We start from the raw sequence: 13,111 nt of genomic DNA, 5'->3' as shown, positions 1-13,111 counted from the left end.
TTTTGCTGATTACAAAATCGAAAAGATCAAGTATTTTATTTTAATCAGTTGGTCAGTATGCAGGTTGCCTCGGAAAAACAAAATTAATACCATTTTGTCTACATGTAATTGTGTTATATAATTTGGGATCTTTATTAAATAAAATTTACTTTATTATTTAAAAATGTGTTATGGTTATAACGGCATAAACTTGTAACAGAACTATGTATAACTCTTTATCCATTTCTATTGGTTTTAGGTGATACAAACTGCTTGGTCAATAAAACTATTATACTCTGTAGCAACTTATTGCGAGAGTGTAAAAATAATTGGAATTCATTACAATTTGCTTTGTTTCTAAAAATGTATTTTGTTTTTTCAAATTCTATGTGCGTTATACACATACACAGGCCGACCAAATGCTGCAATATCCACCGTAGCGTCCTATCGAACGACAGTACATACTGCAGTACCCTGAATCACAAGTCGTACGATTTTGTGGCTCTCTCGCCACGCTTGCCGGTTCCCCTGCACCAGCATTAACCTGGACCTCAGCTGTTACTTCGCTAGAAACTTGCATATGTTGAAAAGCTTCGACCATAGCTTTTAATAAATCCTTGGCTACCTTCTCTGGAACTTCGATGTGTGCACTGGATTCAATAGAGCCATGGATTGTAATATCACCATTATTTTCTTTAAGACCTTCTGGTTGCTCCACGTCAATAGAGGATATTTGTGAATCGAGGGGTTGCAAAGCCGTTGTACTGTGACACAGCAAGAAGCTGCAAAGCACAGCCGAAATAATAACGATAGTTTTCATGTTTTTAGAAGTCGCTGTCAGAACAAACTGATATATTGCTGGACAGGTTGAGGCTTTTTAAAGTCGGAATGAGTATCATGATGTATGGCATCCACATACATATTTATGTTGTTATCATATGTAATCTTGAGTTTATGTAGATACATTAAAATAAGAAATATTTAAGTGTATCCACTTGAGAATATAAACAATGTAAATAAATAGAGCACTCTTTTGCAATCGATCGCCGGAACTAAAAATATTTATTGATGTACATTTGAACACACAGAAATGCTACATTAAATACCGACTCGAATGACCCGATGTTATCCAATTTTGGCTCAGGGATAGACTGTTATTGGAAAGAGCTCAATAGGATAACTATATATTGACCGATATACGTGTATGTGATATAAACTGAATCGTAAGTTTGAAAATATTTCTAGTATTAGGCATATGGAGGCTGGGAAAAATATTGTTATGCGGGAACTGATATAACATCAGTGATTTCCAAGATAAATATTTTAAGAGCGGTACCACTCCCACTTATTAGTTAATTTTCAAACCACATATGGCCCTGCCTAAAGCGATTGGTTATACTAAATTTCTGCTTTGTATCTTAATTAACCATTTCCGATAAAATTTTGTACATCATCCATTTAATACATTACATAACTTTACAAAACTTTTTTTGTTGCCCTGGATATCTTTTCCAGTTGTGATGCTGCGTACATTTTTCGTGCATACAAATCACGTGATCCTTACTCTCAGGCACCTTACTGAAAATATACGAAGAACAAGTAAGGAAGAGCTAAGTTCGGGTATAACCGAAAATTTCATACTATTACAACTTGCAAGGGTTAAAGGCGTGGTAACACTTTTAGATGCATAAGGTCTGTTAGTTTTATGGGGTCTAGGACGAGTTTTCCCCCGATTTTATTCATTCTAAGCACAAATGATTTTAATAAAAAGATATCTAGACTTACACTCTGCATAATGACCTGTTTTAACTAATGAAAATCTCTATTTGCGTTCCGATAATAGCTCAGAATCAATGACGTCGCTAAATTATCAGAAATTTGTACGGTGGAATTGAATGGGAGGGTTACATACATATGTATGTTTCTACACCAAAGTTGTTTTCTCAAAATCAGCTCAGTGATTCAATATGTGATCAAGTTAGAAATGATAAAGCAATTTGTCAAAATTTTAGACGTGGAAGAATATAGTTTTAACATCAGAGTTAGATTATTATATTCATGTTTCATTTTTAATTTTCGGATAATTTGGAAAATTATAGTGAGGAAGAAAAGTATCAAAATTGAAAGGATCGTCACAGGAAACAGATTATTGGTAGTACTTAAAAAAGATTGTCAACAGGTAAAGTATACAAGAAATGTTTATACGAGGGCTGCTATATATATTTCTGGCCTAATAATGAAAATAGGCATATTTATCAACGAAAATGTTTTTTTTCTCGTTGGATTTGGCTCGTCTTGGAAGACCCACACGGTCGATTGCTGTTTTGTTTCGGGCTCATACGCATAGATCCATGATTCGTCACCTGTGACGATTTTATAAACGTCTTTTGAAGCACCGCGATCGTATTTTTTCAGCATTTCTTTACACCAATCCACACGAGCCTTTTTGGAGCGATTGTCAAATTGTGCGGGATCCAACGAGAACAAACCTTTTTTACGGCCAGGTGTTCATGCAATATCGAATGTATGCTGGTGGGAGAAATGCATAGGCATGCCTCTATCTGAAGGTATGTTACATGACGGTCTTGCATTATCAGTTCACGTACGGCATCGATGTTTTCTGGCACAACGGCTGTTTTTGGAGGACCTTCACGGAATTCGTCTTTGAGCGAGCGTCGGCCACGATTAAATTCGTTGTAACAGTTTTTCACTGTGCTATAGGATGGTGCTTCATAGCCATACAAAGATTTTAGTTCATCGATGCACTCGAAAGTTGTGAAAAATGATCGCACGAAAATGTTCACGAGTTAATTCCATTTTTTGGCCGAGATGAATTTTTTAATTCCCTGTAAATAAAACAATTCACGATTAAAAGACAAAACGTTCTGAGTGATGGTATGCTAAAAAATGTCAAGCTTTCCAATGGAAATGTCAGATTGCACATGGTCCAGAAATATATATAGCATCCTACGTATAAGACATTTTATTTAAATATAAAATATGTTTTCGAAATTTTTACCTCTGTTTACTTCGAGTATCGAGAAGACTGGGAAGAGTCCATTAGGCGCCGTTCGCAGCAACTCGGACTGACGTATGGAATAGCTTGGCGCTTTTTACGTCGAGATCTTAAGGGGTTAGGGGTAGTTCGAATTTTCAAAAAATTATTTTTTTTGTTTTGCATTTTCGTTAAGTGTAATATCTTAAAAATGTTCCCTGAAAATGTCACGTTGATCCGATAATTAGTTTTTGAGTTATTCGAGAAATAAGAAAGAGAGCTCGGGCACTTCAAAGCGCTGGTGTGAAACTTTAATCGCGTTTTTCTCAAAACTATCTTTTTTGAATAGGTGACAACTGTAACTCGAAAACCGAATTTTAATGAATTTTATACAGCTTTTAGAATACATAAAAAACTCGGGCCTGATCGAAGGATTTTTATTTTTTTGATTTTTTCACAAAAATTTAGAAAAAAAATATCCTGAGGTCGCCATTTTGTTAATTTTGAAAAAAAAAAAAATCCTTCGATGAGGCCCGGGATTATCTATTTATAAAACTAATTTTTTTGTCCGATTGTTTTTAGATGAATCTCCAAGGACTTATGCTTGTCACCGCAAATATCTTTTTTTGGATCAGGGTCAACACAAACATCTCTAACTTTGAAAATTAAATTTTGTTTTTGAAATTTTCGTGACTTCAAGTCAAAACATCCTATAATAATGCCATATTACTGCTTTTGTAAAAAAACATGATTTAGTAGCTAGAAAAAAATACTGAAAACTGTCATATTTTCATGCCTCTAACTACCCCTAACCCCTTAAATTGAAAGCGCACAAAATACAGCTTATGCAAGAACTGAAGCCGCTCGACCTCCCCAAGCGACATCGCTTCGTTCTATGGGCTCTTGAAAAGTTCCAAGAAAGTCCTACGTTTTCAAGCCAAATTTTGTTCAGCGATGATGCCCATTTCTGGCTCTTTGAGTATGGAAACAAGTAGAATTTTCCAATTTGATACGAAGAACAACCTGATGTGATTGAAGAGCTGAGCTGTCTTTTCATGCGGTCCATATCTCTTCAAATATGATGGTGGTGAGAACATAACTGTCAGTGGCGAGTTGGATCAATCAATGGATTTATATTGAGAGAACACTCCGGTGAGCAGATAATTTCGCGTTTTGGACCGGTCGTTTGGCCTTCAAGACCGTGTGATATCACACCGTTAGACTTTTTCCTATGGGAATATGTAAAGTCTAAAGTCTATGCGAACAATCCCGCTTCGATTATATTAACTATTAAAAATCACACCTTTCATTCGCCAGTTACGAGTCGAAATCCTCGAACGAGTTTTCGAAAATTGGACTCAACGGTTGGACCATCTGAGACATAGTCGCGGCCAACAATTGAAAGAGATAATCTTCAAAAATTAAATGACAAAAAATGTTCTTTCAAATGATAATAAACATTCCCCATTAAATTTGAAGTCTCTGTGTTTTTCTTTAAAAAAATAGGGAGCTTCAAAATGGATCATTCTTATATTCAAACTCGATCTTATATCCAAGGCAACAAAACTGTTGTTGACAAGATCAGTGTTATTAAATAAAAATAAATTTATGATTTTAAAATGTGTTATCGTCTCAGTTTTATAACGGCCTAAACTTGTAACAGAACATATGGCAGAACTGAATATATGTAAGTATTATACTTATATAACTGCTTGGTAAACAAAACTATAATACTCTGCAGCAACTCTTTGCGAGAGTGTAAAAATAATTTGAAGTTCATTACATTTTGCTTTGTTTCTAAAAATGTATTTATATTCTTCAAATTCTACGTGCGTTATACGCACATACAGGCCGACCAAACGCTGCAATATCCACCGTGGCGTCCAATCGACATACAGTACATACTACAGGCCCCTGAGTCACAAGTCGTGCGATTTTGTGGCTCACTCGCCACATTTGCCGGTTCCGCTGCACCAGTATTAACCTGGACCTCAGCTGTTACTTCGCTAGAAACTTGCATATGTTGAAAAGCTTCGATCATAGCTTTTAATAAATCCTTGGCTACCTTCTCTGGAACTTCGATGTGTGCACTGGATTCAATAGAGCCATCGATTGTAATGTCACCATTATTTTCTTTAAGACCTTCTGGTAGCTCCACGTCAGTAGCGAGGGGTTGCAAAGCCGTTGTGCTGTGACACAGCAAGAAGCTGCAAAGCACAGCCGAAATAATAACGATAGTTTTCATGTTTTTAGAAGTCGCTGTCAGACCAAACTGATGCATTGCTCAACTGGTTGTGGCTTTTTAAAGTCGCATTCACATACATATATTGTTATCATAAGATATGTTATCATGAGTTTTTGTAGATGCCTTAAAATAAGAAATAAATAAGTGTATCCACTTGAGAATATAAACAATGTAAACAAATAGATTACTCATTTGCTATCGATTGCCAGAACAAAAAATATTTATTAATTTGTATTTGAACACACAGAAATGCTACAGATTTTAATGGCATTAAATGAAATTAATTCAAGCCCTCTCCTTATTTTCCATTTTATCTTTCGAATGTCAATTTTTAATCACGACATTGGCAGATAGACTTTCCATTGCAGTAGCCACCGCGGTGTCCCAAAGCGATACAATGGACAGCGCACAAAGTTTTGGACCAACCAGAGGCATCCAATAAGTCACAGGTAATACGCTTGCTGCGGCTTTGCGGCCCATTGACTTTTCCAGACTTTTGGGTTTGAAAAGCCTCAGCTATAATTTTAACGAGCTCCTCAGCAACTGAACCTGGAACCACTACATGAGCCTGGGCCTGAATGGTTGCATCAATTATAATGTCTTTACTCGGGCGCTGTGCTGGAACTGGATCAATCAGAATGACTTCATCGGATGCAACTTCCGAATCAGCCAAGGGGTGAGCTGATGTGGCGTCGAACAACAAGAAGCTGCAAACAACAAGAGAAATAATGGCGATAGTCTTCATGCTTGCGGATCTGTTACTAGTAGTAGAATGATACTGTTGCTTTGTTCACAAACTGAGGCTATTTAAACCCAAGCCAAGTATCAACACACCGTGATAAGGTAATTCTTAGCAAATATTGAAATCAATCTCGATTGTCGTAAATTACAAGTAGCCTTGTGAAGACCCCACTCTGGTTAAACAATTGTTTTTTTGTATGTATATCTAATTGATGTCTGTTTTTAATTGTTTACAATAATCTAACCTCCCGCTTAGTGCCAGATGCTCAGGCTATTCTAATATTGGTTATGAGAATATGTACGCCATACACCTCAAGGTGAAGTGGGTCAAACAATCCCCGAGTGAACACTTTAAACTTAGACTAAAATACTTACAATGCAAGTGCCTTTTGAATAATAAATAAAACAGGAAAAAACCCGTCAACTTCAGTTTCACCGTAGCTTTAATACACTTCTAAGTATATATTTTTTTGTTGTTAAGGTACAAAGGACGCAATAATGCCCCTCGCGTAATGGGTACCCATGAGTCTCTCCCAAACCATTCAAGCTAGGTTAGGTCAGCCATCTAACCTAGATCCAAAATCGGGGTGAACTGCTACATTTTGTCCTTTGTGAAGCCAATAGGGAAAACGAACTCTTTTGCCCGAACTTATAAATTAAAAGACGCTTAGTAGTCAATGCAAATTTGCTCAGACGCATGTTTTCCATTCCCGCAGGTCTTTAAGTCTTCATCTCTCAAACGCGAGACAGTCAAGAAGGAAGTGTTAAGTTGTTTCCACCTTATCTTCTTCCATATAGCTCCTGCAGATAGCATCTGGTGGGATTCCCAGCCTTACTGTGTGGACGCCAATAGTTCCATGGCCTGTTGAAAGCCCCACAACCTGGGAGAGGCTAGCCGTCTCTTACGATCGATCTTCGGCCAAAAGGCTTTTGCGACAGCGCATGTACTGATGGTGACCCAGCGCTAGCCAAGTTTCCGCGAAGCCTAGGTATCTAGTAGTTAAATACAAGAGAATACGGGAGTACCTACCCGCTAACATTCTACCGATAGCGGTTTTTGGGTGCCTTTTCTTGCTAACTCAACAGCTTTAGAATTTCCTGCAAGTCCCCTGTGGCCTGGCAGCCATACCAGTCCTATCACAAAGGCACTCAAGGCTATTGATAGCGCCGCCCTTTGAACTCTCTCAAATTTCTTTGCAAATGTAGTCTTTTTTAAAGTCCTCCACCAAATAAAGACTGCTTAGAAGATAATGGGTTTGACTATGGTGTCGTAGAGCCAGAGGACCACTTTCGGTGAGAGACCCCAGCTTTTGGCAATGACTCCTCTACAGCAACACAATGTAATTGATGCCTTTCTTCCTCTCTGTTTAAGCTATATCACGCGATTTTTCATAGATCAAATCATTTTTACACTTCTTGCGACAGCGTTGAAATACATACATAGGTCGGATGATAACCACGCCCATGCCCCATATATCGGCTTTGTTAAAAGTCCGATACTCAATTTTTCCCCTACCCCATATAATTAATAGAAAGATTTTCGAACTGATAATGTTCAGGGAAATGTTGTCTAGGCAAGGTTGAGTGGGACGACGCTTGTGCAATTCAAAACCCATAGATCTATTTTGTTCTTAACAACTACAGTTTGAGCGCCACTGAATTTTTGTGTGAACACTATCTGGCAATCTTGTGCTAAACGTCAAATTTGGCAGCACTGTGCATATTATTTTGTCAAACCACATCCAAGCTCTCGACAAATATGCATTTTCTTTTTTCTTTCTTTTGCATTTGACATAAAAATGGCAAACCGTGGAGGTAATCGTGGTCGTCAGGAAGAAGTGGATAATACCATTAATTACGTACAATGCGATGGCTTGGTAAGTGAAAATATGGAAAAGAAACTATTACCTGCATTGTAAGCATGAAATCGTTAGGAAATCGCTTAAGATTTTCGTGAAAAAGATATGAAAGTGAGGCATACAGCCGCAGTAATGTCAGAATTTTACACGTTTGCTTTTGCGGGCGGTGACAGCGAATCGTAGTGTTGCCAATATTTTGTAGAGATTTTGTTTTGATATGTGTTTTACATTTGCTGATGCATTTTATTTTATTTCCAGGCCGTGATGAAAATGGTAAAACATTGCCATGAGGAGTCAAGCAATATGGATTTGGCACAAGGTGCCTTGCTGGGTTTAGTCGTAGACAAATGTTTGGAAATTACCAACTGTTTCCCCTTCCCGAAAAGCGGCGATGAAACAATGGATGAAGAAATGTACCAGTTAACTATGATGCGCCGTTTACGACGTGTAAATGTCGATCATTTCCATGTTGGCTGGTATCAGAGTTCAGATGTTGGAAATTTCCTTTCCATGGCTTTGCTCGAATCACAATACCATTACCAAACTAGCATAGAGGAGTCGGTTGTCGTCATTTACGATACGCAAAAATCTGGCCGTGGTTTCCTGTGCTTAAAGGCCTATAGATTAACTCCACAAGCCATTCAAATGTATAAAGATGGAGATTTTACACCTGATGCACTTCGCAACTTGAAGGTTGGCTATGAAAGCCTGTTTGTTGAGATACCAATCGTCATCAAAAATTCTCCACTCACCAATATAATGATGAGTGAGTTGGGTGAAATGTTGCCGGAAGAGCAGGGTCAAAACTTTTTGGACTTGGGTACAGCTTCAGTTTTGGAAAATCACATGCGTTGCTTAATCGAACGTGTTGATGAACTATACCAAGAGTCAATACGCTACAACAAATATCAACAAGTGGTATTCAAGCAAGAAACGGTAATTATACTAAGCAAACAATGAAAAAACAAATTTTAATATACATTTTTTTTAATAGGAGAAGCACCGTGCTCTGGCAAAACAAGCAGCAGAGAACGTCGCGCGAAGTGCCAAGGGCGAATCACCAATTCCAGAAGAAGAAGTTCTTAAGCAGTTCCGCCCACTTCCTGTTCCACCTAGACTTAATGCAACCATCAATTCGGGACAAATTAATACCTATTCACAACATATATCACAATTTTGTTCACAATCTTTGGCCAAACTTTTTATTACACAATCATTACAAAACGCCAAGGAGGCCAAGGACACGAAATAGATTCCCTTATTTGCGGAAACAACAATAAAATTATAAAATTGGCATTTGTGTAGGACAAAAATTGCTTTACATATTAATTTTTCAGCTTCAGAAATCCGTAGACTTCTTTGTATTAGTATAGAAAGTTTACAAAAATATACATTTAATATCGAACAAAGCTGACATGCAGCATTTTTATTTATAAATTGGAAACACACTAGTTTATCCTGCACCGAAACTATTATACTCTTCGCAGTTGTTGTAGTAGGGTATAAAATTACCTAAAACCTTACTTTGATCGGTCAGTTTGTATGGCAGCTATATACTATAGTGGTGCGATCTGAACAAATTTTTCTGAGATTCCACCGTGACTGGGCAATAGCTTACACAAAATTTCGTCAAAAAACAAGTTTTCCATGCAAGAACTGGATTTTGAGCGAGCTTCTGTGGCATTTATATGGTTGCACCATATAAGCAACTTCTTGCGGAGACAAGGACCGGTGCAAATTTTCAGATCAATGTCTTACAAACTGAGGAACTAGTTCGCATATATGTATGTATATAAACAGTTACAAAATTTGTTGGAAATTTAGTATACCCCGTTAAGGGTATAAAAAGAGTATTTTAATTTTTTTCGAACTAATACATTTATTACATAAAATACCCCGTTAAGGGTATAGAAAGAGTATTTATTATAATTATTTTTTCGAACTAACACATTTATTACAAAAAATTGGTAGCACTGGTGTAGTTAAACTCATATTAGCATGGCAACTCTGTGTAAGACAACAGCTGATCTGAGATGCAAGCCGCGCGTTCTACCTAAATTTTACCTAGCGTTTTGTATTTCAGTTGTCAAACATTTATATTTCTTTTCGAATTCTGTAAACAACTTAACCGGAATGAACGAGGAAGAGTTTATTTTGTGCCCCTACAACAATTCGCATCGAATTATACGTTTTCGTATGCCGGCTCATATGATGAAGTGCCGCAAAAGTTATCGTGGACCTCCTTTGGATCAATGCATGTATAATGCAACACATTTGGTACCAATGGGAACAATGGAGGCGCACTTGGAAGGATGCCGTGACTATTTCCAGTTTCATACTCCTGAGTTTGAAAGGTTAGCTGAAAGCTACAGACGACCGGTGTAGATTTGAAGATGTGATTTTTTTTTTCATTTTATATTGAATAAAAACAAGTTTAGACGTAAAAATGTATAACGGGGTTTTTTTTTGTTGCATTGGGCAAGTGTAATTCATTAAAATTTCATTGTCTTTCAGCATCTACATGAATTTCAAAATATCAATGCTGCATAATTTAATAATACAGCTGGTTTGGTATATTGAAAATATTTTATTTGGTCAAAATGTAAGTCTTATCGAATTATGTTTAACATATTATTCGTAAATACGTAAATATAAAATTATTAACTCACCAAATTTTGAAACTAAAGAAATCAAATTCTTAGCATCTATATTTATGATTATGGTATTTTTCTTTAAGAAATATTTAAGGTGATTTTGGTATAATAACACACCCGTTATATACATATTTAAAGCCATTCAATTTGTTTCCATATAACTTCCACATTCATATCAAAATATAAAACTAAAAATTATCTTATTTTATAATCATAATCTATATTAAGTGCTCTCACTGGCCATTCATAGTTCGCAAGCCAGTAATTTACACTATACGGTGTCAGGTAAAATTATCATACTTGCTACACTATATCCATTTCTAGATCAGTATCACCATCAGAGTCTAGCAACTTTCGTTTATCTTGAGTTGTTAGTGTAGCCTCGCTTATAGTATTTAATGGGCGTACTTTGCCTGTATTGACTACAGGACTTTGTGTGTATAGGTATATTGCGAAAGATACCACAGCAATAGCAAGCGCGGTATTAATATAAATAGGTATGGCGAAAAGGAAATAGCAGAGTATGGCTGTGAATAGCAACTCCAAGGCGCTTGCAAAAGTCTTTACAATAGAATTCATATATTTTAAGAAGAAACTTGTAACAATACCAATGGCTGCGTTGTTTACTATGATTATGATTACATTAAATCGCAAAATAGCGCGCAGACTTTCCGCCGTAAATGCGCCAACTAATTGTCCATTTAAAAATAATATTAGAATATTGCATACAATCGAATCTATATACATAAAGACGTTCTGTACAAATATATTGACATCAGCACCTTTATCCTTTAACAAATATTCATTATAAACGCCAGCAAGACAAGAAAATACTGTTTGTGCTAATATTAGGAGTGCACTTAAACTAAAATCGAAACCAGACATATTTTTTCCGCTCACCTTCGGTGGTGCAGCAGTCGTACTACCCAAGCTGGCTTGCTGTACTGCAGCGGCTTCGCTATCGTCATTTGTGTCTCCATATAAGCTGTTCAGATTCACTTGCTTTAACATGCAACCAAATGTTAGCAATAATAACGATATCCATTGGCGACGTGTGAGGTATTTTTTAAAAATAATCTGAAACCGAAAGTACAAAGTAAAGTTATGTTTGACTGTTGTTGTACCAAAATTAACATTTCCCAAATAATTGAGGAGCGTTGCCGAAATGACAGCACTTGGTAAAAAAAAACCGGGACAATTCCAATTATTCAGATATTATTTATTAATTTACTGAAGTGTAAAACACTCGAAAAATAGCAATTCATTACTACTGACATGATATGCGATAACAGAATTGTATCAAAGTGTGTTTTTTGTACTATTCTACAAAGTATAAAAATAGAAATACCTTTATACATTGTACATACATATGTACATAGGTTTTGAATTCTGTTATTAAATATTTTTATGAAAAAGTTTTGTTGCTTTTATGTTGGTTCTAAGAAACCTGTATTTGTTTGTTTATTTAACAGCGGGAAATTCCAACAGATGTACGGATGTACATCATTTTTGAATAAGTATGTCTACAATATATTAGATCTTTAATTACATACCTGAAATAGAATGCCAGTTATCACGACACGTAGTTGGAGGAGTAGGTAATAAGTCGTTGGATCAAACGTTGACAAGTTGACAAATGCTAAATTGTTATACAGACAATACAAAAAGGCAGGAACAAAGTATAACAACATGACATTTGAATCCTTTCGTACATCTTGTATAAGATTTTTAAAGTTTCTCCTGAATTGAAAAAAAAAAACACAAAATTAATATTTATAAATTTAATTGTATGTCTTTACTTACTCTCTGCAATATAAACTGGCTGACACAATAAGTTTTAGTATTTCGGTAAACAGCACCACGGTGATTGTATTGTAACTATAGGAGTTATTAGCTTCTTGAGAGGCGGTTACAAATATCCCTGTAATTCAATATACAAAGTGAACCATAATATCATACTCATTATATCAATATGAATCAATGAATTGGTATTATTACAAACCTTGACCAATGAATAACGATATGTAGAGCAGAAATATGACAAATGTGAGCTTTGTTGGAAACAATTCACGCCAATTTGTACTCATTTTGTTTTTTATCGTATGCTATATTAGAACCACAAGCTACGTCTTCCACCTACTTCAGCCCTTACCCTTGCTATATGTACTGTGGTTCACTTTTTTATAGTTTTAAGCAAAAGCAACTTCCGTTGTGCTACAAAATTTGACCACATTAAGTTCACTTTTTACGTTTCGCCCGCTTATCGTGTTTTCATACTCATTTAGTAGTTTCGCCGTTTGATAACATTTTACTTCCACTTCTATTACTTATCTTTGAGCTCGATTCCAAATAGCTCACAATCGAAAATTTTATAATTGTAAACGCTAAATTGCTTTAACTGAAAAGTAATTGGAACAGCTGATTACTTATGCAGTGCTGCCAAACCCTTATTATTTGTGTGGGAGTATAGTGTTACCAAGTTAATTTTCAAAGAAAAATAAAAATTCAGTTTAGAACGTATTGTTACGAATTTACTCTTGCTAGTTTACTTTGTTAGGTTCGTATCTCTGGATTGACAAATAAAATCAACACTGTTTAATTTAATTCAACAACTCTTTATTTCACAACTCGTCTACAC

At 36.0% G+C, this 13,111-nt stretch overlaps 2 protein-coding genes and 1 long non-coding RNA gene across 4 annotated transcripts; 1 reads left to right on the top strand and 2 right to left on the bottom strand.

The window, feature by feature from the left end:
- Positions 1–365: 365 nt before the first annotated feature.
- LOC125775796 (uncharacterized) lies at positions 366–5,555 on the bottom strand. The gene is made up of 2 exons (XR_007421382.1): positions 5,040–5,555; positions 366–604 (listed from the first exon to the last, which is right to left on the bottom strand). It is a non-coding gene; the product is annotated as an uncharacterized LOC125775796 (long non-coding RNA).
- A 2,122-nt stretch (positions 5,556–7,677) lies between these two features.
- LOC105223896 (eukaryotic translation initiation factor 3 subunit H) lies at positions 7,678–9,233 on the top strand. Its single transcript, XM_011201780.4, has 3 exons — positions 7,678–7,837; positions 8,078–8,755; positions 8,814–9,233. Exons 1-3 carry the CDS (start codon positions 7,760–7,762, stop codon positions 9,069–9,071), a joined length of 1,014 nt encoding a protein of 337 aa, XP_011200082.1. The 5' UTR covers positions 7,678–7,759; the 3' UTR covers positions 9,072–9,233.
- A 980-nt stretch (positions 9,234–10,213) lies between these two features.
- On the bottom strand, positions 10,214–12,897 carry LOC105223895 (UDP-galactose transporter senju). 2 transcript variants are annotated; one of them, XM_029549273.2, is made up of 5 exons: positions 12,751–12,885; positions 12,476–12,687; positions 12,277–12,394; positions 12,027–12,213; positions 10,214–11,550 (listed from the first exon to the last, which is right to left on the bottom strand). In XM_029549273.2, exons 2-5 carry the CDS (start codon positions 12,558–12,560, stop codon positions 10,777–10,779), a joined length of 1,164 nt encoding a protein of 387 aa, XP_029405133.2. In that variant the 5' UTR covers positions 12,561–12,687; positions 12,751–12,885; the 3' UTR covers positions 10,214–10,776. The 2 variants fall into 2 exon arrangements, with proteins under 2 accessions (XP_029405133.2, XP_011200079.2); XM_011201777.3 differs by having other exon boundaries at positions 12,476–12,897.
- Positions 12,898–13,111: the final 214 nt, after the last annotated feature.

The sequence above is a fragment of the Bactrocera dorsalis genome, chromosome 1 (assembly GCF_023373825.1).
Source record: "Bactrocera dorsalis isolate Fly_Bdor chromosome 1, ASM2337382v1, whole genome shotgun sequence".
Taxonomy (NCBI): domain Eukaryota; kingdom Metazoa; phylum Arthropoda; class Insecta; order Diptera; family Tephritidae; genus Bactrocera; species Bactrocera dorsalis.
Note: the sequence above shows the minus strand (reverse complement) of the source record. Positions and strands in the feature narration are given on the sequence as shown.

Excerpts from the sequence above, each read along its gene's own strand:
- LOC105223896 (XM_011201780.4), top strand. The coding sequence starts at position 7,760 with ATGGCAAACCGTGGAGGTAATCGTGGTCGTCAGGAAGAAGTGGATAAT. Across the intron at positions 7,838-8,077 it reads ACGTACAATGCGATGGCTTG|GCCGTGATGAAAATGGTAAA; the intron begins GTAAGTGAAAAT and ends TTTTATTTCCAG. Across the intron at positions 8,756-8,813 it reads TGGTATTCAAGCAAGAAACG|GAGAAGCACCGTGCTCTGGC; the intron begins GTAATTATACTA and ends TTTTTTTAATAG.
- LOC105223895 (XM_011201777.3), bottom strand. The coding sequence starts at position 12,560 with ATGAGTACAAATTGGCGTGAATTGTTTCCAACAAAGCTCACATTTGTC. Across the intron at positions 12,395-12,475 it reads ATCGTTATTCATTGGTCAAG|GGATATTTGTAACCGCCTCT; the intron begins GTTTGTAATAAT and ends ATTGAATTACAG. Across the intron at positions 11,551-12,026 it reads TAACTGGCATTCTATTTCAG|ATTATTTTTAAAAAATACCT; the intron begins GTATGTAATTAA and ends TTTCGGTTTCAG.